This window comes from Microcaecilia unicolor, chromosome 5, assembly GCF_901765095.1.
Source record: "Microcaecilia unicolor chromosome 5, aMicUni1.1, whole genome shotgun sequence".
Lineage (NCBI taxonomy): Eukaryota > Metazoa > Chordata > Amphibia > Gymnophiona > Siphonopidae > Microcaecilia > Microcaecilia unicolor.
In genome coordinates, this window is record NC_044035.1 from 292,235,581 (window position 1) to 292,261,611 (window position 26,031).

Consider the following 26,031-nt stretch of genomic DNA (forward strand, 5'->3'; position numbering starts at 1 on the left):
AGCGATCTTGATGGCTGCTGAGTCGGCAGATAGGGTTTTGGAACTTCAGGCTCTCTCTCTTGTCAGGACCCTTTCTTTGCTTTTCAGAGGTGGGGGTCTCCCTGCACACGGTAGCTTTCTTTTTTCGAAAATGGTATCAGAATGAGTTTCACAAATTGAACAGACTGTTTCTGCTTTTTGGTAAACAGAAGCTTAGCCTAATGGCTTCCAAGCCTACAAGTGCTAGATGGTCGAAGGAGACTATTGCGTCAGCTTATTTGCTTGCAGGGAAGCAGGATCCTCTGGCCTTGCGGGCTCTTTCTACAAGGCATACAGCGACATCCTGGGCAAAGACTACTTTACTCTCTCTGGTGGATATTTTTAAGGTGGCAACATGGTTGATGCTGTATACTGTTGTTAAGCACTACAGGGTGGACATTGCGGCATGCTTGGAAGTCAGTTTTGGGGCTCTGGTGTTCAGGGTGGTGGTGCCAGGATCCCACCCACTTAGGGATTGAGATAGTGGGAAGCTACGTAATGGATGGAGAAATTAGGTCTTACCTGATCATTTTATTTCCATTAGTCCTTTCCATATTCCAGAGGCCCGCCCGAGGTTTCTAAGATGTTTAGTCAGTGCAAAGTTATGGATGAAATAACGACTGTTACCTTGTACGGTGTTTCCTGCATATCTCTTGTTTTTTATAGGTTGTCCAGAGATGACAGAGATCCACAAATGCTTGCTCGTCTGATTAGTGTTAGGTTAGCAAGTTGTTTAAGGTTGTTGTGTTTATTCTGAGTTTCTCCTTACTGCTTTTCTACATAATACTGAGGAGCTGAACTGGATGCCAAGAGAGATGTCTCAGCTCAGTTTTCAGTTCTCTATTTCCATTTGCTGGTTGATAGACACAACCATCCCACAGGTTCTGGAATAGTGTGAAGGACTAATGGAAAGAAAATTATCAGGCAAGACCTAATTTCTTATCAACTGGCCACAAAATGATTCCACCCCCTGTACGCCCCCAAAATAGCTGGTTTTCAGTTCAGCGCTAACTGGTTATTTTCAGTGGCACTAACCAGTTAAGTGCTGCTGAAAATTATTGGTTAGCCTTGAACAGGTGACTTAACCGGCCAGGCGCCTTTCATGGCCAGTTAAATCACTTTGAATATCGACCTCATGGTTTTTATTGCTTTTTATTTATATGATATCCACTTTCAATCCATTTAGAAGTAACATTTTGTTTGGACTATATGGGGATTGGGGGAACTGTTTTAGGTTGATTGTTTTAAATCATTTATAGAAGGATGCAGGAAATGTATTTATACATTTCAGGGGTTTCAGGATGGCATGATATTAACAGCATGGGGTCAACAAGGCTCAGCTCTTTTGTTAATTGTTTAAAAGTAATCTTCAAAGTCCTTAAAAGAAATATGCCAGAGTGCATGAAGAACAGGATTTCCCTCTACACACCTCCAAGGTTTCTAACATTCTCGCAAAGAGCATCCCTAACCACACCTTCTCCACCCGCTGGCAAGCCTTCTTTGGTGTAGACCCACAGTCTGGAACACACTCAGAAAAAAGCTTTGCCTTCTGGCCATAGTTACCTCCATGGTGTGTACCCCATGAACTGTTCACATGTCCATTTGTTGTGCCACTTCATCAGAGGGACACTGCAGTCCCTCCAGTGTTTTAAACATAAGTCATGGGGCAATTGATTGCTACTAATAACAGCCAGCTTAGAATTTCAAAACTGAGAGCCATATAGAAATCCATCACAAATATAAAATTTGAAAAGCTGACGCTCCATCACTTACCAGTTTCTGATGATGTACCTCATAGGCGGAATCATGGTGGAATTCTGTATCTATTTTTACATCAGAGATCTCTGCTGTTTTCATATTGGTCAGCCCTGAACCTGCATAATATAAGGAAAAAGTGGCAGAGTGAATCAAGCCCCTGATATACTGTCTGTACAGGAAACCAAGAGTTGCATGGTGCTTATATGTAGAAACTCCTAGATTCAGCTAAGAGGAGGCAATGAGAATCTCACATTATTTATGCTCTGAGTTTCATATGAAACATGGTAAACTGAAAGTGAAACTAAAAATCAAAGAAGTAACCAACAGGTTAAAAAATGTGAAAAGCCACCCCCGGCTTGCTTTCTGACTTCACTAATCGGAGCTCAATCTAAGAGAAGCTCACCCAGAGGGTGAGCTCTGGCTACATCATACTGCAAATGAAGAAATGAGGAAAAGCAGAATGAATGCTGAGGATAGATCATTATTCTTTTGTTTAAAATATTATTCCCCCTCCCCACTTCCAATATTCTGGAATTGAAAGTTGTGCACTACTGCACTCTACATCCAATCAGGAATCACTGTTTTGTTTCAAATGAAGAGTTTCTATGTTTTGTTCCAAAATGAAAGGCTTTGGGATCATAAAGACTGTCTAATCTGTCACAGGAATACTAATAATAGTGGTGGTGATCTTAAATTTGATAACTTGAATTTCTATATCTGAGTTCACGGGAAGTTATAATACATGAATGGTAGGTACTTCCTTGCTCTAAGGGGCTAACAATCTAAGGGGCCCTTTTACTAAAGGTTAGTGCGTGCTAATGGAATTACTGTACACTAAATACTAAAAGCTTATTTTATACCTATGGGCTTCTTAGTGTTTAGTGCACGCTAAGCTTTAGTAAAAGGGGCCCTGAATGACTTACTCAAGAAAATTAGCAGAAAGGGTAATATCAAAACCCTGCTTTCCTTAGTTCTTACCCATTGCACTAACCCCTAGGCTATTCCTGTAAATAATTGTCACAAATTGAATGCAGTGGAAAAAACAGGTTCAGGCTTTCTAAAGTAAACTAGGCCTCTAAAATCATAGCATCTCTCAGTCCTGATACTTCACTAAAGATGTGACAGCCTGCTTAACCTTGGCAGAGTTACAAGGTTGGCAAGGGTTGTGTATAGCTGGACATAGGCATGCTGAGAAACTATAAGAAATGATTGGGCCAGGTGCAGAAAAGTTAAATTTAAGGATGAGCGAAGTTTGGAGATAGGAAAGTTGAAACTTGGTCATAATTAAATAAGAGATAAGAAAGCTGAAACTTGGTCCTAATTGGATAAGAGATAAGCAAACTTGCTAAGGTTGAAACTCGGTCCTAATTGGATGAAAGATAAGAAAAGTTGGAACCTGGGCATAATTGGATATATGTGCCAATTACGGCGAAAGTGCAGGTGTGAAAGTGAAATGCTCATAGGGATCTATGGGATTAAAAAAGTATAAAAGGTCTGCTACCTAAGCAGTGCCTCAGAGAAGAGGAGTGAAGCCAGCAACCTTTGAAGGCACATGTCATCTGTCGTGAAGTGCTGTACTACCATGTGAATGCCTGAACTACTTGTACTGTCTTTGGGTAAGATCTCAATGCTAATAAACTATATTTCTTTATCTACCGAATACTGGGTTCCTTTCTAATTGCATAGGTTTATACTGCTTTGACTGTGTAAACCTGTCATGAGCAGATACCAGGTTAGGGTAATTAAGTATCTAGAGGGGATGTGCAGTTCTATCCAGGATAGTAAGGAGAGCCCTTGGCTTCCGCTGCCCAAACAGGTGAGGCAGACCTAATAAAATAAACATTCCTCTATAATCAAAAATGTTACGATAACAACTGATTATGATACTGAAGGTATATCGTAGTAAACAAACTGCTAAACATGGGCAATATCTGGAATAAATTAGCAATGAAATTCTACTACTGATATGACTTATTATTTCTAAAATATTGCTAGGCATACATAACACTGTACAGACACATGCAAGAGGGACAACACCTGCTTCACAGAGCTTATACAAACATGACAAACAAAGAGAGTCTAGGAAAAGGTATTTATTGGACAAGTGGTCAAAGGACCTGATATTCAAAATCACTTAAATGATGAACGCTGGTGAACATATAAGTGTGCTTATTTTCAAAGTTTGCTAGCATTTAATCCCAAATGGGTATGTTTAGAGTTATATGTATATATATGGGGGGCATGCTGGGGGGGGGGGGTATGTCTAAGGAGGTGTGAATAATGTACACAATAAATACATATAAGCACCAATATTTGGTCATTACACATATAGGGCAAGATTCTATATAAGGTGCCTAAAAAATCCGCACTGTAAACATTTCCGCCTAAGAATATTCTATAAGTGGCACCTAGATTTAGGCACAGTATATAGAATACACTTAGTTGATATCTCAGCGCCTAAAACTATGCACCTCCATTTACACCAATGAAAACGTGAAGTAAATCACTGCGTGTAGATTTACGTGCCCTGGGCCATATCCTATAACTACATGTGCAAATTTTGGAATACCTATTTCCCCACCCATAAACATGCCCCTTTTGAACTGCATGCATTAGAATTTAGGCGCAGTTCATTACAGAATATGCTTAGTGAGTTGTGCGCATAAATTCTAATTGCCAATTAGTGCTCATTATTGCTTGTTAAGTGCTGTTATCAATGCTGATTAGCTTGTTAAGACAATTAAGTTATGCACGTTGGTATAGAAAACGCCTAGATTTAAGCATGGATTTCTAGGTATGCTATATAGAATCCGGCAGCTAGATTAAACATTTTACTATACTGCCTGAAAAGCAGGTATAACTTGGATGGCATGGTGAAATGTATAATCTATATGTGTAATGGTCGAATACTGGTGATTATACATTCAGTGATGATAACTAAATGTACAGTGCTGCTGAATAAAGGTAAAATTTGAAATGTCTACATTACACTTTCCAAATTATATGCAAGATATCCTGATGAAAATGGCTCTAGATGTAAAAATAATCTCAAAAAGGCGAGTTTTCATTCTGCATTTGAATATGGTCAGAGAGGGAATTTGGGAAGTCTGTACTAAGCAAACAGCACAACATGGTTGAAAGCGCAAAGTCAGGAGTTAGTAATGGAAAAAGACACAGATAGGACAGACTTGCCAGATGAACAGAGTTCACAAGGAAGAGTGTAGGGAGTGAGCTGGGAATAGAAATGAGGAGCTGCAGAGTGAATGCATTTGTAGGTGAGCAAATTAAAATTTGAACTGAAGGCAGAAGCAGGTGGGGAGCCAATGCATCACTTGAGTGGGGGTAGTTTGAGTGAAGGAATACTGTTCCTGAGCTGGTTCTGCAAGTGGGCAGAGATGAAGGATGTCAACTACAGGCCATATGTGGCCATGATGATACGTTTGTATATGCTCAAGATAATGTTCAGCTTGATCTGTGTTCATGAAATAGCTATCCATTTCATGAGTTTCCCAGAGAGGGAAGCTAATGTTAACTAGCTATCCAAAAAGCGGGGGGGGGGGGGGGGGGGGGGGGGGGGGGGGGGGGGGAGGGAGGGGGGGGGAGGGAGGGAGGGAGATGGGACTTGATATACCACCTTCTGTGGTTTACATAGAATATACAGGTACTTATTTGTACCTGGGGCAATGGAGGGTTAAGTGACTTACCCAGTCACAAGGAACAGTGGGACTCAAACCCAGTTCCCCATGATCAAAGTCTACTGCACTACCTACTAGGCTACTCCTTCACTCAGCTCCAAGTACATGTAAGTACATGGTACTGGGAAGCACAAACTGTTGCTGCAATTCATAAAATGTTCTGAACCTTGCCTTCTCCTGCTTCAGTTCTACACAAGTAAGACCCTAGGGCACCAGTCCTATAACCCTGGTCAAGAAGTACATTTTGATACGCAAGGGTTCATTTACAGAAGGAACATGGATGAGACGGTTTCTGCATATGTACTAAAAAACTTGAGAAACCTGATGCCAAATTCCCAATGTATGTGCGATTATGAGATTTTGACACCACCCTAACTAAATAAAACCAAAACATGCTGAAGACTAGTTTTTAACATTTTTTTTTTTTTAGCATAGCAGTGCCAGTGAGAGGTTGCCAAAAACTTAAAGGACCTAATATTCAGACCACAGGAGGTAGCCGGGGCTATCTCCCGCGGTCAGCGTTGAACGCGGATATTCAACACTGGGCCGTTTCTGGTGACCAGCTTGGAATATCCGGTTTAAATTTGGCCAGTTCCAAGAACTGTTCTTTGGAATGCTTTACCTGAGACTTTGCATAAAACTTGTTCTATTGTTCAATTTTGAAAATGTTTGAAGGCTCAAATGTTTACAGAAGCTTTTGGTAACAATTAAGGACTGTGGTTCTCTTATCTTTTCTTTTAATATTGTGTTTAAAGAGTAGTGTGACTTTGTAACAATTTTATTATGTATGTGAAGTAAAAATCACCTAGAATTGTATGATAGAGCGGTTTATAAATTTTTAAAATAAATAAATCAAATTAAATGGCCAAGCCGAATTTCAGTGCTATCTGGTTGAGTTGGAGCAAGCCAAAGTTATTCCACTTATTGTGGCGGCCACGGTGAAAATCACTGGATAGCTGGTTATATCGTGCAATATAACTGGCTATCTTTAAGTCGCTATCTGGAGATATTCAGCACCAGATAGCTGGTTAAGTGCCATTTCTGCGGTCAATCCGTTTTAAATATCAGGCGGCATATTTTTTTCTGTATGTTTTAGTTAGACTATGACTTCCACAGTGCAAGCACTGAATTCTATGTGTACCTAATAATGCTACAGAAATATAATAATTCTAATAATGCAACAGAAATATATAGTAATGTCTCTGTCAAATAAATGTAAATCAATAGCTCTTAAAATAGTTTGTACAACATGTATTAGCAACTGAACATAAGAAAATTGGGGAATCAAAAGTTATGGCAATCCCATCAACCTCTCTAATGCCTTGATCCTCATTTCCAGTCCTCAAGAGACACTGTGTCAGGTTTTCAGGACATCCCTAATGGATATGTATGAAAGAGATTTGTATACAATGGAAGTAGTAGGCATACTAATGTCTTTCATGCATATTCATTTGGGATATCCTGTAAACTTGACCCACTGGCAGCCCTCGAAGATTGAGAGTGAAGACCAAAGCTGTGATGTGCAGTGGTGTACCAAGGGTGGGACAGCTGGTGCGGTCCACACTGGGTACAGGCAGTAAGGGAGTGCACTGAGCAGTCGTGTGGCTGTTGGATCTACCAATCTCCTATACCTTCTGATGTCAACTTCCTGTTCCAGGGCAGAGGACTGGCAGAGCCAACAGCTGCGCAACTGCTCAGAGCACCCCTTTACTGCTTGGATGGAGGGTGGGTGGGTGGGGGGGTAACGTGCCTGGAGGAAGGGGGTGCTCCTTCCCGGGTGGCAACCATACTAGGTATGCCAATGCTAGATAGTCATTTTCTAGTTTGGAGTATAATAAGGTTTTTATGCCTACTGAACCCTTGTCTTTTCTACTCAGCCAATCAGGTTGCTGCCATTTGATCCCCGTATGGTTTATCATTTCTATTCATGTCAATATAATCTATCTGGAATGGTCAGACACCCAGTTTTGTGACATTTAATACAAAGATAAATCTCAAAGAATCATAGCCAAATTCTGTTTTAACTATGACATACATACAGGTGTCAGCTCCAGCCTAAGTAACATGGCATCTGCTGTTGCACATATTTGGATATAATCCACATTCAGGGCTCTGGAAAACCACACGAGCCATGGGTGGACTGAGAGTGATTTAGCAAATTACACATTCATAATCCAAAATGTTTTATAGGAGATACACAATAGTAAGTCCAACAATAAAAAAGCAAATTAAGACCTTTACTATCATGCTATGTGCACATTTTGGGGGAAATTCAAGAAATGGAGCTAAAATTTAGGCACCAGGAAGATGTACTCTGAGCGCAAATTCTATAATGGCAGTTCTGTGCCTAGTGTAAGTTCTCATCTACATGCCTAATGTTAGATGCCAGCATTTACACCAAAGGCTGGTGTAAGTGCCTGATGCGCTCCTAAGCCATCCAAGCCACTCCCATGTCCACACCTCCTTGAAGCTGCACGCTCTAGGATTTCAGTGCACAACTTATTGAATAGCAGCTAAGGGAACCTGTGCACATAACTACTAATTGCTGCCACTAATTGCTGCCACTTATAGCCAATAATTGGCTGTTGCCAATTAAGTTGAGTGCGCAATTGACCTTATTCTATAAATTGCGCATGCAACTTTGTACACTAAGGGGGAGATTCAATATATGGCGCCTAAAAAATTGGCACAGAAATCAATGCCGACTAAACGTATTCTATAAGCGGCGCCTAGATTTAGGCGCAGTATATAGAATACATGCTTAGTTGATATCTCAGCGCCTAAAACTACATGTCTCCATTTACACCAATGAAACAGTGTAAATCCCGGTGCCTAGATTTAGGTGGACTGAGCCATATTCTATAACTACGTGTGTAAATTTTGGTACGCCCATGAAATGCTCATTTCCCCGCCCATAACCACACGCCTTTTTTGCCAACGCGTGTTAGAAGTTAGGCGCACTGCATTACAGAATGCGCTTAGCAAGTTGTGCACGTAAATTCTAATTATTGCCAATTAGTGCTCATTATTGCTTAAGAGCTGTTAACAACGCTGATTAGCTTTTAAGCCAATTAAATTACACACATTGTTACAGATTACGCTTGGATTGTGGCACGGATCTCTAGCAGCGCTATAGAGAACCCGGGGTAAGCGTAAAGTTTACAGCATTTGGGCACCCAACTTTATAGAATTTGGGGGTTGAAGACTATAAACGGCAAAAAGATTTGTGGAGGGGTAGAGGGTGAGAAAGGATATGATACATAATCAGGTCAACATAATATATACAAGTGCTATAGACATTGCCTCACCCCTGAAATCAAGGTACATCATCTTTTATTCATTCAAGAAGACATTATTTTCACTGGAAAGCTGCCAAGTCATTCTCATTTATTTTACCTCTTAAACACATTTATTTGGAAATGGCACAAGAATAAAGTTATGTATTTAGGTGACATTAGCCCCTCAAGTCTCTGCTGATGTTCTTTTCAGTTATTGGGAAGCTGTTTCTTTCCTGTAACATGGAGGTTAGTCCAATCTGCAGCAACACAGTTAGGAAAGGCTTGTAACAGAAAATGACATACCTAGCTTAAGCAGGATGTGAGACATGCAGCAAAGGGCCCCTAAAAGCCAAGCAAGTTATATACCTGGTCGTGTGGTCAGTCCTCTGTCAGCAGCTGGGCGGGCATCAACTGGTTCAACTAGCACGTGCGAACAAAAAGTAGATGAAAGAAACAAATAGAACAGACTCAAATTACAACATATCATTAGTTAGAAAAGCGCAGAAGAGACATAGAAACAAAACAAAGTTAAAAGGAGGAGTTGGAGGAAAAATGCTCACAGAGGTTAGAGAGCAAATACAGAGGGGCCTTTGGACTTCCTTCTGTATGTTATAATCCAAACAGCAGTGACTTGAAACAGCTTGCAACAAAGAATCCGTCATGACTCCTAACAGCTTTGGGAGGGCTGCGCCAGGTTACCAGGAAGACAATGGGGTAACCTGCATGGGGGATCTGGGACTGAGAAGTCTGAGGAAGTAACCTCTTTAGCTTATACTCAGAGCCCAGTAAGTTGTGGTGATGGTTTGCCAGAGTTTCAAAGAAATAACGAACGAAGGGGATGATATGTATTCTGGAGTAGTTGAGGCTGAGAATAATCTGAGAGAACAAACCCACCGGAGTGGATAAAGAACAACAACGTCCCACGGGTAATCTCTGGAGCAAAAGAGGAGTGGGAATGGAACCAGCCTCTTGCAGTGGCGAAACAGGGTACCTTGTAGAGTCTGCATTTATTAAATTATACTTCCAATTTTGAACATCTCCGGTCTGTTTATTGAAGAGCCTGGCTCTGTTCCCATTCCTCTTTTGCTGCTGAGAATAATCTGAAATATAGAACGTGATGGCAGATAAAGACCATATGGCTTATCCAATCTGCCTATCCATACCACTATCTCTTCTTTTCCCTTACAGATTCTATGTGCTTGTCCCATGCTTTCCTGAATTTAGATACAATCCTCATTTCCACCACCTCAAATGGGAAACTGACTGTCCTCTGAACCAACTCCATCCTGTTGATATCTTTTTGAAAGTGTTGTCTTTAGAATTGTACACAATTCTCTAAATGGGGTCTCACCAAGGACTTATACAGATGCACTATCACCTCCTTTTTCTTGCTGGCCATTCCTCTCCATATGCATCAAAAAATCCAGGCTTTTGCCATCGCCTTTTCTACCTGTTTGGCTACCTCAAGATCATCACGTATAATCACCCACAAGTTTTTCTGAACAGATGTACTTCACCACACATACTGTACAACTCCCTTGGGTTTTTGCAGCCCAAATGCATGACCCTGCATTTGTTAGCATAAATCATAGATGCCAAATTCTAGATCAGTTACCAAGCTTTGCTAGATCCCCCTTCATATTATCCACGCCATCAGGGGGGTATACCCTATTTCAGATTTTGGTATCATCCACAAAGTGGCAAACTTTACCAGACAACCCTTCCACAGTATCTCTTACAAAAATTTTAAAAGACCCAGACCAAGAACCGATTCTTGTGGCAAACCACTGGTAATGTCCCATTCCTCGGAGTGAACTCTACATGTTTGGCGTGTCCACATTAAATTTCGCCTGCTCTTTGGAATTACCAATCTCCTAGTCTTCCAAGGCCTTCCTGCAATTTCTCACAACTCACATGAAAGTAGGGTTAGACAATTCTTGCAATGGAGGAAGGTGAACAGTGGAGTACCACTGGGATCTGTATCAGGATTAATGCTTTTTAAAGCACTATCAACCCTAGGAGAGCAAATTAAACTATCAAGTCTAAATATCAAAAAAACTTTGCTCAATAAATAAATTATATAATGAAAAACGAAGCCTCAACTACCCCAAGGAAAGTCGTAGACTTTTTAAACAACTTTTACAGGGTTTCTATCACAGGATCAGCCCAGCTGAAAAAACACCAGTGGCAAACAACTCCCTATGGGAGAAAAAAAACACTGTTGAAAAAACCAGCATGAGCCTAAAAATCCCAAAATCCACCGGGAAAACTATTAAACACAATTCACCTCTAGTCTAGAAAAATCGATATAAAAAATTGAAATGGGACAGGAACCAAACATAACTTGAAATACTTAAGTCACTGCATCCCGGAGTATTGAATCGTTCTTCTTAACCCTGGGCACCATCTTGGGTTTTTTTTAGTCTGTTGAATAGTTTCCTTTCCTCCTGATGCAATTTTGGTGAAACAAGAAGGGCCCTTGTCGGGGTTTTTTTTTTTAAGTTTCAATACTCCGGGACATGCTTTAGAACTACAGAGACTGTGATCCTTTACACGCCATTGATACAGTGCAGGGGATGCAGTGTCTGGAAATGGGAATGATGAGTGAGGTGATCAAATGTGCAGATTACACAGAATTATTCAAAGTTGTTAAATTGCATGTGGATTCTGAGAAATTGCAGGAGAACCTCGGGAGATTAGAAGACTTGGACATTTAAACGGCATATGAAATTCAATGTGGATAAGTGCAAAGTGATGCACCCTAGGAAGAATAACCCAAATTACAGCTACATGATGCTAGATTTCACATTAGTCTTCTTCTGAATGGTCTGGATGCAGACAAAGAAAACATTTAGAGTGAATGTCAAGGTTCAGGATCTTTTTGCCACACATCAGGCAAGGACAAAATCCTAATTTCAGAACTGTGAACTGAAGTTCTGAGCTATGGAAGAGCAGTTTCATCCCAGCATGGTAGGATGGCAGTACCAGTTGGTGTGGCTAGCCCAGTCCTGATTGTTCATGGAAAATTGGTAATTAGACAGGGAAGGGATCTTGAGTGTCGGCTTTAGTGTTGGAGAGATGGGGAAAGAGAGATAAACAAATCGCAGGTGCCAATTTGCTATGGCGACTGGAAATTTTCTTACAATACCTAGGATTTTCATGCCCCTGTTTTTCTTCTTGTCATGGTCAAACAGAAGCATTGTTTTCCTCACTCTTGCACCATATGGCTCTTAAGTAGTTTTAGTCACACAGAAGCTGATATTCAGTACAAGTTAACTGGCTGGTTAGTGCCAAAAATAAAGCCAGCGATGTGGAAGCGTGACCAATTAAGTCCCGATATTTCGAACAACTGGCCAGGCTTAGCGGCCAAATAAGACCGCATAAAAAGCAGATCTCTCTTTGCCCACTAAGCCTTGGCCGGTTAAGTCTGACTATTGATTTAACTGGTCATGCGCTAGCCAGCGTTGAAAAATCTGGATATTCAATGCCGGTAGCTGGAAATGGCCCAGCATTGAATATCCGGGTTGAACATCAGCAGTGAGGAAAGTGCTGCCAGCCACCGGCTGAATTTTTCGGGTGGGGGTGAGGAGGGGTTTGGAAGGGAACGGGTCAGAAACTTCTAGTGTACAAGTTCCTACAGTACGTGGACCAAACATCCTGAGAGCTGTGCAGTGCAGAGTGGGAAGAGCAATGCTTCTCATTTTGGTGGTAGAAGTATGCAAGATGAGGGAAGAAGCCAGTAGGGACATTGGGAAGAGTGTATGACAAGATGGGAAGGCTGAGGGTGGCTGGCTGGCTGAATGAGGACTTGGCTGGCTAGGTGGAGGGGCGGGGAGTGACGACTGGCTGGATTACTGGTTGGTAAAGGCTAAATGGAGGGAGGTGGCTAGAAAGAGCTTGGGGATAGCTGGCTAGTTAGGATGGACTAAGGGTGGCTGGCTAGATGAGGGTTTAATTGGAGGAGGAGGGAGATTGTGAAAACAGGGACATGATACTGATGAGAAATAGAGGGATAAGAGTTAAAATTGACAACAGGGTGGGGTATGAATGAGAGTGAGAGACTGAGTGACAACAGGATGAGGTGACAGAGAGACTGGATGAAAAACTTGGTGCATGAGAGAAAGAGAAAGAGAGAGAGAGAGAGAGAGAGAGAGAGAGAGAGAGAGAGAGAGAGAGAGAGAGAGAGAGAGACTGGGTAACAAGGTGCAGGAATGAGAGAGAGAGAGAGAGAGAGATATGACAGGGTGGGGGATATGAGAGAGAAAGAGAAAGAGAGACCTGAGTGGAATGGTGGAAGCTGCTTGCTGTGTATTTCTGCAATGCCTGGCAAAGAAGCATTAATGGCCTGATTTAATAAGCTTTATTTTCCTTTAAGCACAGTGCGGGAAAAAAAAGCCCCCTCTACCAGCTTCCCTACCAGCTCCCCCATCCAGTTCTTCAACTTTGGTAGAACAGAAAGAATGCAAATGGGTTTTATTGCAAAAAAAAGTAGTTTTACATGGTTTTGCACTTTTTTGGGTAAGTTTAGTTATATGAACATATAGTAGGTAAAGAACTGCTCTATATAACTATGCAGCTCATTAGTTATTTGGCATACGTTATGCTTCATAGAAGTTAAATTCCATGCAAGAAATCAGCTCATAGCACATGTAAAATTTTGCTAAGCACGTCAGTCTGAAAACTTTAATAGTTTTTCCAACCCACCTCCTAATGGAGAGTCTAAACTAAAGGGACACAAGAGATACAAATCCACATTTTTGAATTGAGATATTAACCAAAGCTGAGACATGCACATAGCACATACTAGACCTCTCAGGCCTTTCCTGCCAGTTGCAAATTTGATTTTCACTTTGTAGGCCAGAAAACTCTGACAGTAGTAACAAACAATAGAGCTATGGAGTTTACTTAGGGTCTTGCATAATGAAATTACAGGATCAAAGCTCCACCTCCTGTAACATTTGATATTGAGTCAATGCTTGTTCCTGAACATACTTAAATTTAATCTGAGTAATCCGGACGATATTCAGCTGGTGGCGATTTTAGCGTTTTTATGTCCGTTGCTGGCTGTATTCCTGAATATTCAATGCCAGGCCATGTCTAGGCACCGGCACTGAATATCCAGTTTTAGGTTGGCCGCTAACGCTTATGCGGTTAAGTGCAATATTCAGCCCTTGACCGCATAAGCTGAACCGCTCAGAGATTGGACTACTATTAGTTATCTTACGTGGTCAAGGGCTGAATATCTGTACTTAACTGCATGAGTGCGAACTCTGCCCCGGGAATGCCCACGAGTTAGCCGGCTTCGGCGCAAGCGCTGTGAATCTTCAGCGGTGCTAATCGGTTAAGTGTCACTGAATATTGGTAGTTTGCCACACATAAGCGATTTAAGCGGGAGGAGCCTCTCCTGCCCACTTTCATTGATTTGAACATGACTAATACAACAAGAATGTAATTCTAGTTGTGTAAACGTGAATATAGGGGTAAATATTCAGCCAGTTGGGGGTCAGCGTTTTTTTGGCTGGTAGCAGCGTTATGCCCAGATATTCCATGCTGGGCTATGTCTGAGCACCAACACTAAATATCCAGGTTTGAGCAACCAGCTATCTTTTATCTGGTTAAGTGTGACATTCGGCACTTAACCATCTTAGTGAAACTAGACAAATATAGGACTGTGCTTTTTGTGGTCTGAATTGTCTGGTCAACTTAAGACGGTTAAATGCTGAATACTGGTACTTAAGTGCTGACTCTGTTTCTGGACAACCCACAAAATTGTCAGCTATGGCTTTAGTGGTTAGTGCTGGTATTCTGAGGCACTAACCCAGGGAAGTCAACCACAGTCCTGAAGGTCCACAAGCCAGTTGGGGTTTTCAAGATTTCCACGTTGAATATGCATGAGATCTACCTGTCTACAATGCAAGTAGTACATGCAAATCAATCTCATGCATATTCATTGTGGAAATCTTGAAAAACCAACTGGCTTGTGTTCCTTGAAGACCGTGGTTGCTTACCCCTGCACTAACCAGTTTAGTGCCACTGAATATCAGTAGATAGCCCCACACAAGCAATTTAAGCGGCCTGGTTAAAACACTTTGAATATCGACCCCACGATTTCCATTTACAAGTGCTGCATGTTGGGTGAACAGCAATGCGCATACTCAGTGTCACAAAGACAAGAAACGTTCAGCTCTCATTTCACATCCAGATGAATTTTCTCTTTCCAGCCCATGGGAAAAGCAGTACCCACAGGAACAAGGCAGCACTGACTGAGCAAGATCCTCTAAAAAGTGTCTACACTGTGAGCAAAGAAGATGCACCTTTCTTACCCTCGTTCTCAGTATTGGCTGGTACTGAATCAACTTCAAATGGATGCCATGGCTGAAGGTTGTCCACGCTGAACTCCTCATCCACTGGAAGCAGGTCCACTGTTGTCTTTGTCTCAGTGAGTGAAGGCATTAGAGCATCATTGCCATAGCTGATCCTGGGCTCGTTGACCATATTAGCCAAAACATCCTCCGAGAAGTTCTGTTCTTTTTGCAGAAGCTCATCTGAAAACATGAATAGAGTTTCTGTCCTGAGCCACTGTTATGAGGACACAAGCACAAGCCATCACACTGGATACTACAAGTTATTGCTACATATACCAAAAAGTGGAAAAAAGTGGTTATGAGATAAAGCTTACAAGTAGATAGACTGTTGAGTAACATTAGAAAATATAGTGGGGTCCTTTTACTAAGCTGCGGTGAACACTAATGCATGCTTACCACAGCTAAAAATGCCTTGTTTCGGGGTGCGCTCAGGTATCCCACAGTAATTTTGGAATCGGCACGTGCTAATCACATGCTAAAAATAACATTTATTTTTTAGTGCTGGTGGCAGAGAGTGGGCGTGCTCTATGCTAATCGATTAGCGCGTAATAGTGCATGAATCTTTACCATCTAGAAAATAGTTGGTGGTAGGGGCTCACATACTAATGGCCACATGCTAACGGGAAAATTAATGCATGGCCATTAATACAGAAAATAGAAAATTCGGCCATTGCACCACTGCAATAAAAACAGCATTAGCGTGTGGGAATGATCCGCATAATGTGCTCATGCACTTGGTAAAAGGGTGCCTATGTTTTTGAAGTAGGAGCAAAGTACTCACAAGAAAGTAAGTATGGGAAACATCAAAATAAAATTCCTGTGCATACTTTCCATACACCAACTTAGTTCCGTTCCATTTTCCCCCACAGATGCATGCAATGGCTTTCCAGAATAGTTATTCAGGAGAAGCAAAAACAACAACAAAATTGAAGACATCCTGGCGGAAGTACAGAAGATTTTTGTCTGTGGGAAAAACTGGACATCCGCTAAAATCCTGGGCATGTACCAGGATGTAAAATGTGCATATGAGTTGAGTCTTAAGGATCAGTTCTATAACTTCATTTAGGCACCTTGAGAATGCGCGGAAGGAGATTATTCTAGACAGGAGCCTAAGCACCTAGGTTCCTTTATAAAATATTAGTGTAACCCAGTAATGATTTAGGCACTCGCACTTAGCCAGCCATAGACCCGGTGCGAGTGCCTAAATTGTGGTAGTGACCCACGTAATTTACAGTATTCTGTAAGTTACATTTATGTTTATTGGAAGACTTGATAAAAATGTCCTACTTGAGAAGGAAAGCAAGGCGATGAACAATAAACAAAAATACAATAATGTAAAATCGAACTCCATTAAAATATAGGACAGAGATTAACATCCACTCAAACAGTACCATTCAAAACCTTAAAAGAGGAAGGAGAAATCTGCCTGTCAGCTTGATTGATGGCTCAGTCAGTCAAAAGCTACTGAAAAAGGTGCATCTTTAATGCTTGCTTAAAACTAATGAAAGATGGCTGTGCTCTTAGTACAAGTGAAAGATTGTTCCACAAAAAAGGCACCAGAAAACAAAAGGCACTCTTTCGTATAGAAGCCCAATGTGCTTGATGTGGGTTAGGAAGAGTCAATCTGTGATCATTCAGAGAACGAAGCATGAGGGTTGGGGAGTAGGGGATACTTAATCTGGCTTGATATTCTGGAAGGCCAATGTGAAGGGCTTTTTGGGTCAAAGACAAATCTTAAATTGACTTCTTTGATTTACTGGCAGGTAAATGGCAGCCCTGCCTAAGTCCCGCCCTAGGATTCACCCCCCTTGAAAATGCAGCAAAATTTATGCATTAAAGCATATATGTATCCACATATGCACGAATAATGCCATTACGTTTAACCATGTAGGTGCTTTCATGTTCTCCATTTCTATGAAAAGTACAACTTAACAGATGCTGTTAAAATTCTCACTAAAATATACTGGTTGCTGAAGGATGTCTGGCATCCTGTATAAAGATGTGTAGTAAGAATTAAAAAAAAAAATCAAAAGAAGTCATTGGGTGAGAGTGAAAAGGTGCAGACAGGAGTAATCTAAAGAAATAAAAATAAATATATCTGTATTTATATATATTTTTTAATATAAAGGGTGGTGGATATGTAGGGTAGCTTTCTAGTGGAAGTGGTGGAGAGGAGGACAATATCCAAATTCAAGAAAGCATGTGACAAGTACAGGAAAGATTTATGGAGCTCAGCAGCTGGTGTGGATAACCAGACTCAATAGGCCTTATGGTCTGTATCTGCTGTCATTCTCTATGTTTTATCTGTAAAAGAAACTCCAACTTTAATGCATTTTGACTTGCACTTTTAAAGACATAGAATGTGAAAAATGTACAAGGCTTTGACTTGCATTTTTTAAGACACAGAATGTGAAAAATGTACAAGGCTGTGAAAATATTTACAAGGCAGTGTTCATGTGCTATTTACAGGGCACATCCTTTAACCACCTTGAAGTGGTGGTGGGGGAGGGGGGGGGGGAGAAGGAGTTGCAGTTTTCAAAGAAACGTAATACACCTGTATACCTTTGCAAAATATTTGACAGCTTCCAGTTGCAATCAGTGACCAATACACAAAGAGGGGCATAATCGAATGGGGCGCCCAAATTTTCCTGAGGGTGTCCCCGCAGGATGGCCCCGTGAAGGGGCGGCGTCCATCTTTCATTTCAATAATACGGTCGGGGACGCCCAAATCTCAACATTTAGGTCAACCTTAGAGATAGTCGACCTAAATGTTGAGATGGTCGACCTTAGAGATGGTCGTCCCCTGTGGGGGCACTGCAGTGGACTTCACAAATTGCTCCCAGGTGCATAGCTCCCTTACCTTTGGTGCTGAGCCCCCTAACCCCCCCCAAAACCCACTCCCCACAACTGTACATCACTACCATAGCCCTAAGGGGTGAAGGGGGGCACCTACATGTGGGTACAGTGGGTTTTGGAGGGCTCACATTTACCAGCACAAGTGTTAACAGGTAGGGGGGATAGGCATGGGTCTGCCTGCCTGAAGTGCACTGAACCCACTAAAACTGCTCCAGGGACCTACATACTGCTATCATGGAGCTAGGTATGACAATTTGAGGCTGGCATAGAGGCTGGCAAAAAAGTTTTTTAAAGTTTTTTTTTAGGGTGGGAGGGGGTTGGTGACCACTGGGGGAGTAAGGGGAGGTCATCCCCGATTCCCTACGGTGGCCATCTGGTCAGTTCGGGCAACTTTTTGAGGCTTGGTCATGAAAAAAAATGGACCAAGTAAAGTCGACCAAATGCTTGTTAGGGATGCCCTTCTTTTTTCCATTATCAGCCGAGGACGCCCATCTCTTAAGCACTCCGACACGCCCTCGTGAACTTTGGTCATCCCCGCGACGGACTACAGTTGAGGGCGCCCAAAATCGGCTTTCGATTATGCCGATTTGGGCGACCCTGAGAGAAGGACGCCCATCTCTCGATTTGTGTCGGAAGATGGGCGCCCTTCTCTTTCGAAAATGCCCCTGAAAGGGGAATCCGTGCATCTCATTTGCATTCAGTCCCCTTTGTGCATCGGTCGCTGTTTGCTACTCGATAAGTTCTTCCAAGTTATTTGTAATTAATGGGTACCTTTGTGCATCTGGCCCTAAGTTTTCTACCTTATCATGATTAGTTTCCTGTTTCAAACATTCTTGAGGATCACAGAATCACTATTCTAAACTTTCCTCCATCATTTTAATTACATAGGATGGTAGTTACAAAGATGTGGTACCTCAACTTAATTTACCGCAGGAGTCACTATCATGGGGTTCTGGGGAGGTGTTGGGTCTTTATTTGGGGGCCTGGGGTTGGGAATCGTGACTTAGGATCCAGAGGACTGTGACTAGTGGGTCCATGTGGTACTGTTTTTTTTCACATTAAGGTGATGCCCAGGATGTCTGAGCCACATGTAACCGGTCCGATGCTCTGCCCAAGCTCTGTCCTGGCACTAACTAGACACTAACTAAAATTTTAACATGGTTTCTGATCTATATATATTTGACATATAAAGGAACTGAATTTAAAGAACACCCATTAATTACTTGAATACTAACTAGACAGTGTCATGACAGTCAAAGCAGATATTCATCAATATTGCCTGCTTAACTGCTGCTGAATTTCAGTGGCCCAAGACACTGAGAGCCATTTAACTGGGCCCTCGGATTTCAATTATAAAAACAGGTGAATAGCATCTCACCCATATGTAATCCTGCAATATCCTACCCAAAGAAATCATAGCTTGCTGAACTGAGCATGCGTGAGACTGCCGGCATCAGCAGCTGAAGCACACAGCTGACTTAAGTGCTGCTCAGATAGAACAGACAGGGACTCAAGTGGCCAGGGGCGGTTCAAGGCAATTTACCGCCTGAGGCGAAGGATGAGATGGTGTCCCCACCCCCTCCTCCGAGTCCAACATCGCTCTATTCACACACTCTCTCTCTCTCAACTCCCTCTCCCTCGGTTTGGCTTCTCCTCCCTTCCTTTCTCAACCCCATTCCCTGAGTCTACTTTCTCTTTTTGTTTTCTAAAAGTCGGAGGTGGCAGCGATTCCCATATGCTGCCCTGCCACTGGCACAGGCTTCTTCTTTCTACTGCAGCCCACTTCTCTGACGTAACTTCCCGTTTCCTCAGAGGCGGCCTGCAATACAGAGAAGCCAGTGTTGGCAGTAGGGTAGCATATGGGAATCGTTGCCGCTGCAACTTTTCAAAAACAAAAAAAGAAGGTAGACTCGGGGAAGGGGAATGAGAAAGGAAGGGGGAGAAACTAGACCGCCTGAGGCCCCCATCAGCCATTACACCATTGTTGCAATTTTGGAGGGCCTCAAGACCACCTGCGGCTATATCCCTGCGGGTTAAGGTGGCTGCATTTGTTTTGGCTTTATAGACTAAAAACCCCTGAACTGCTTGGCCTGATTCAACAACACCATTGCCGCCACTTTCTCCACCACACATGCTGAAGGGAGGAAAGCACCCATTCTTATATGGTAAGATAGCACATGGGTTAACCAGTTCTATGGATATTCAATGTCCACCAAAGCAGATGTAGTTACTAGGATTCCAAAACTCTGGAGTTGTTATGATAGCTGTAAAGTCGAATTTGGATAGCTTATGATGAAACCTAATGTCTAGCTGCTGAATTATTATTTGAATAGATTACTTGGTCTTGCCAGGAAAAAAGTCTCTAACCAAGCAATTCTCTAGGCAAGGAAAATCAAAGATTTCCTTTCTTCACAGGTGAGCAACTACTACCACTAGATATTCTAATCAAACTCTTGGGTCTGCTGAAAGTCCAAAAGGAAGGAATCAGTATTGATACTGAACAACTTGCAATATATATTGTGGTATATAGGATGCCCTCCTGGTCTCCCTGTTGTCTTTTTCATACCAGATTGTCACTATGAATACTATCTGAGGGGGAAAGAATTTACCTTGGTAGCTGAATATGCACCCCTTAAATAGTTGCAGAAGGAAAGGGGAGATTGTAATTACCAAGAGGGCAGATCCCAAAGGCTCTAAACCTTTCACAAGAGTGCTTAGTTCTAGTCTTCTGCATGACAGACACAGAATCCCTGGAAGGGAGAAAAACCTAGCATGTTCTCAGGAAAGGGGGAGGCTTCACACCTGCAGTTCCTTCCTAGAGGGAAAGAAGTCAATCATTAAGGAGGGGCTAGTGTTTAGATCAAGCCCAGTTCCCCTAGCTCACTAAACAGTATACCTGAGAATCAAAGCGAGGCTGGGAAAGGGGAGGGACTGGCCCATCCTCTCAAGGAAGATGCCAACATAGAAAGCCTGTTGAAGCCAGAGTAAGGGAGAGAAGGGAGCTTCCTGACAGAGAACTGGCTACAGGTGTAAACGGGCTACCCAACCCAGGGCGAGAGGACACCAAAGTTAATGCAGAGCAAGGAACCTGGGAATGAGGGAGGAATTGGAGCCTGGTCGTCACCGGGGAGAATGCTGTCATGAGACAAGAACTGACCTGCTTGGAGGAGGGTTGGGGGGGGGGGGGGCAACTGTCTGAACACGAATGGGGAGTGTTCTGGAAAGGGGCCAGTTGACAGTGGAGGAGAACATAGGAATTTCTCCTGAAGAACCCAGAATTTCAGCTCAGTCGTATACAGTTTGCAGAGACTATTTCTGGCAGTTCCAGCCCGTGGCTGGGATCAAATTAATGAGAATACCTGGTCAGCAGGAGGTACACTAAGGATTCAGCTCTAGGTTGCCTCCTGGAAATGGTGGTTCAAATCTATGGGAAGTGTATGAACTGTCATGGACTCAAACTGATAGTCTGTTGTAGGAAGAAATGTTGTTTTACATAAATCCTTTTGGTAGCAAAGCCTAATGAAAGCAGTGCGTGATCTGCTTAATAATGAACTTGCTGTTATGGACCATTTTGGGCTTTTTTCTTTTTGAGTCCTGAGCTAACATGATATAAGAACTTGTGCTGTGTTTTGAGACTCATGGGTGAGTGTTGATAAATTATACCTGATGCTTGGGGAGGCAAGACCCCATAACGATGGGGCGTGACGATTACTGAATGTGATCTTTTTTGCTGAACAAAAGCCTTCCTATTTTGGAACTTGGTTGCTTTGTGAATACCACAGAAGAACTGAAAATATTGGACCAGAGTAGGATACGGATTTGTGGGCTTTTTTTCTTTTTTCTTCAAATGTGGATGCAAAAGTGATTAGACCCAGTGATATGGTCTGCACCATGCCCTGCGCAACGTATAGACAGTATGTATGTATTTATTTATTTATTGGAGTTGACATAATAGCTTCAAAAACTTGCCAGACAGAATACAAGGTACACAAAGCATTGAAGGATTTCTTAGTAATCTGCTGATTAAAGGTTAGTAAATTATTCAGAATCATGCCTAAAATATTTAAGTTATCACTGATTATAATGAAGAAGCTCCAATTTTCAGGGGAACTGAAAGGATCAGGTACTACATCCCTACAGAAAAAGACAGCTTCTGTCTTTTTTAGTATTTTACTTAAGTTGGTTACTATCAATCCACACTGCAATTAATTTCACTGACAGTTGGGGGAATTTTATTGGTCCAAAGCAATAACCAACTGGAAGTCATCAGCATTTATATAACCTGTAAATCCAGGTGCTTGCAAGAGCATCACCAGTGGGACAAGCAAAATATTGAAAAACATAGGAACCAAGACAGAGCCCGGGGTACACGGCATTGAAGGTTATGAAACTTTGACAGAGAGTTACTTCAATTTACTCAAAAGCACTTACTACTTAGGTTAAGCCTAGATAAAAACTATACTTCTCAGGCTGATGTCATGTAACCTATCAAGCCAGTGGCATTCCTGGGGGGGGGGGGGGGGGGGGGGGCGGTGGGTGCAGTCCGCCCCGGGTGCACGCCGCTGGGGGGGGGGGGGGGGTGCCGCGCGCGCCTGTCCTCCGTTCGTCCCATGCTTCTTCTCTGCCCCGGAACAGGAAGCATGGAACGAACGAAAGACAGGCGCGTGCGGCACCCCCCCCCAGCGGCGTGCACTGGGGGGGGGGGTGTTCTTTCGCGGGGAGTGTCCTTTCGCCGGGGGGGGGGGTCGCGCTGCATCCAGGGGGGGGGGGCACTGCACCCGGGGGGGGGGGGGCGGGGCGCATTGGCGATCCGCCCCGGGTGTCAGCCCCCCTAGGAACAAAACTGTATCAATCTGAAGAGAATGGTTGACAATATCAAATAGGAACATAAGAATAGCCATACTGAGTCAGACCATTGGTCCACCTAGCCCAGTACCCTGTTTTCAACAATGACCAATTCAGGTCACAAGTACCTGGCAGAAACCCAATTAGTAGCAACATTCTATGCTACCAATCCCAGGGCAAGAAGTGGCTTCCTCATGTCTATCTCAAGAGTGGAGTGGCCTAGTGGTTAGAGCACTGGTCTTGCAATCCAGAGGTGGCCAGTTCAAATCCCACTACTGCTCCTTGTGATCTTGGGCAACTCACTTAACCTTCCAGTGCCTCAGGTACAAACTTAGATTGTGAGCCCTCCTGGGACAGAGAAATATCCAGAATACCTGAATGTAACTCACCTTGAGCTACTACTGAAAAAGGTGTGAGCAAAATCTAAATAAATAAATAGCAAAGTAAGTGAAGGTACTTACCTGTAGCAGGTGTTCTCCAAGGATATCAAGCTTTATATTCTCACAAGTGGGTAACGCTGACCCACGTCGCTTGGTCCAGAATTTTCCAAAGCTAAATGAGAGCTTTGTGGAACACAAGATGCGCTCCACCGCGCATGCATGAGTGCCTTCCTGCCAGCCGTGAGAATGCGGTCTCCTCAGTTTAATACTATAGCAAAAATAAAGTAAAAATAAGAAAGGAGACAACTCCAAGAGGAGGTGGGAGAGATTGTGAGAATATAAAGCCTGCTGTCCTCGGAGAACTCCTGCTACAGTTAAGTACCTTTGCTTTCTCCGATGAGAAGCAGGCTTGTAATTCTCAAAAGTGGGGAATCCTTAGCATCCAGGCTCAGCAAAAACAACAAACACTGATCAATTGGGCCTCGCAACGGCGAGGAGATAACACGGAATAACCTGAAACTATATAGAATCTGAATGAAAATGCAGCCTGGAACAGAATAAAATGGGCCTAGAAGGGTGGAATTCGATTCTAGACCCCAAACAGATTCTGCAATACTGTCTGCCCGAACTGACCGTCGTGTCAGGTATCCTGTTCAAGGCAGTAGTGTGATGTGAATGTGTGGACTGAAGACCACGTCTCAGCCTTGCAAATTTCTTCAATGAAGGCAAACCTCAAGTGGGCTACCGAAGCAGCCATGGCTCTGACATTATGAGCCATGACATGACCCTCAAGGGCCAGCCCAGTCTGGGAATAAGTAAAAGAAATGAAATCTGCCAGCCAATTAGAGATTGTGTGTTTCCAGGTGGCAACTTCCATCTTGTTGGGATCAAAAGAAACAAAAAGCTGGGTGGACTGCCTGTGGGGCCTGGTCCGCTCCATGTAGTAGGCCAATGTTATCTTGCAATCCAAGCTGTGGAAGAATGGGTGTCATTTCCAGAGATTATCTGATTGCACCAGGTACAGCGCATGAAGCACTGGGAACTTTCGTGGACATGGAAGGAAAAACTTTGACCGCTAAATTAAACTACGCAATGGTGCCTAAAAAAGGGGAAAGGCACGGAAAAAGAAAGGGAAAGTTCCCAACTGACTTTAAGGCCTAAAAGTGGCCTGATGATGACAGAAAATAAAAGGAAACTTAAAACTGGGTAAAATCACTAAGGGGGTCTTTTACTAAAGATTAGCTCGAGTTATCTGTAGCATGGCCCATATGAATAAAATGGGAACTGCTGCAGATAACTCGTGCTAACCTTTAGTAAAAGACCCCCTAAAAATTAAAAGAAACTTAAGGAACGGAGGTTCCAACAACAGGAATACAATAAAATTATGAATAAACAAAAAATAGCTAAAAGGCATAAAAAAAAACAATTAAAATAAAAGGACCGAGTGATGTGAAGAGATGGTAAAAAAAACATATGCTCTCCTCTCCGCGGAAGAAGAACTGAGGAGACTGTTCTCGCAGCAGACAGGAAGGCACCCGCATATGCGAAGTGGAGTGTGTCTTGCACTCCACAAAGCTCTCATTTAGCTTTGGTAAATTCCGGACCGGGGCGACTCGGGTCAGCATCACCCACTTGTGACAATTATAAGCCTGCTTGTCCTTGGAGAATGGACTTTTCTTCCAAGTTGGCGCAGATATACTCCGTGATATCTATCAAAGTAGTGTCTGTACTATGAAATGTGCATAATCCTGTTTGCCTATAAATATTTGTCATCCAAAATGTAGGACAGCATACCAGCTACAGTTTTCTCCAACAGTCTGAAGATAAATGTAAGTATGATACTGGACAGTAGTTCCATGTGAATGAGGCATCCACCTTCACATCCTTCAGCTGTGGAAGGAAGGTAGCCTGTTTTCCACTGATCAGGTATTTCAACCCTCTCAAGACTGCTACTGATTATAGAGGGCAAATAGGGTAGAAGACATTCTCTAAGTTCCTTTATAAGATAAGATGGTAATGGATAAGCTGAGTGGGAATCCTCCACCTACAGTTCTTCCAGTGGGGGGTGCTGTTTCACTATCAGATTTTCAATAGTAAGGGACAGGCAAACTGCAGGACTCCAGGGAATCTGCCTGTCCCTAGTGATTGAAAACACAACATTGAAGCACCACCCCTCCCCCCCCCCCCATTGGCAGAAGTGCAGTTGGAGGATTCTATTCAGCTTAGAGGGAATAGTGGACACCCTAGGCTAAGAAGCTGACATTACCAAGAGTGAATGGGGTTAAAGATGGAAACAGAGCTTGGTCCTGCTTACTGGGATCAGGAGAAATCATGCCAGGAATCTGGTCTCATGGAAGGCCACAGCAAAGTCCTCAGGAGACAGGTGAAAGGGACAGGCAGAAACCGGTTGAGTGAGCTTCCATAGTAGCTGTCACGCTTCTAACGGTACTTCTAGGTTAGTGAGCCCTTGGGTCACTGCCAAGGAGTGGCAGCGACAGGAGAATCACCCAAACACAGGACAGGCAGAACAGACTTCCCGGTACCCTGGGCTGGAACACTCAGACAAAGGCTGCCACCGAGGCAGCTCAGGCTGACTCCAACTGGACCGGAAATAGCCCAAACTTCACCTGCACTTAACCACCGTTCCTCAGGGGTTGAGCCCCAGAGTGCGGTCGGTCGGCAGGACTTACCAGACAGGGCAGGAAAGCAGAGCTGCAGGGACCAGCAGGCTATAGGAACCAGGAACCCGGCTGGAGCAGGGCAGGCAGCTGGCAGCAGAGTAAGCCAGAAGACAAGCCGGGTCTGGGCAGGCAGCAGTCAGAAGAGTAAGTCAGAA

General features: G+C 43.0%; 1 protein-coding gene across 2 annotated transcripts in view; it reads right to left on the bottom strand.

Annotated features, from left to right (window-relative positions):
* Nucleotides 1-26,031, bottom strand: part of APP (amyloid beta precursor protein) — a 317,332-nt gene that overhangs the window by 7,322 nt on the left and 283,979 nt on the right. The window contains exons 13-15 of one of the 2 annotated variants that reach the window (XM_030204273.1): nucleotides 15,073-15,294; nucleotides 9,116-9,169; nucleotides 1,792-1,892 (exon numbers count right to left, since the gene is read on the bottom strand). In XM_030204273.1, coding sequence (XP_030060133.1) covers nucleotides 1,792-1,892; nucleotides 9,116-9,169; nucleotides 15,073-15,294 — 377 coding nt within the window. The remainder of the gene's footprint in view (nucleotides 1-1,791; nucleotides 1,893-9,115; nucleotides 9,170-15,072; nucleotides 15,295-26,031) is intronic. The other variant, XM_030204274.1, reaches the window with a different exon arrangement.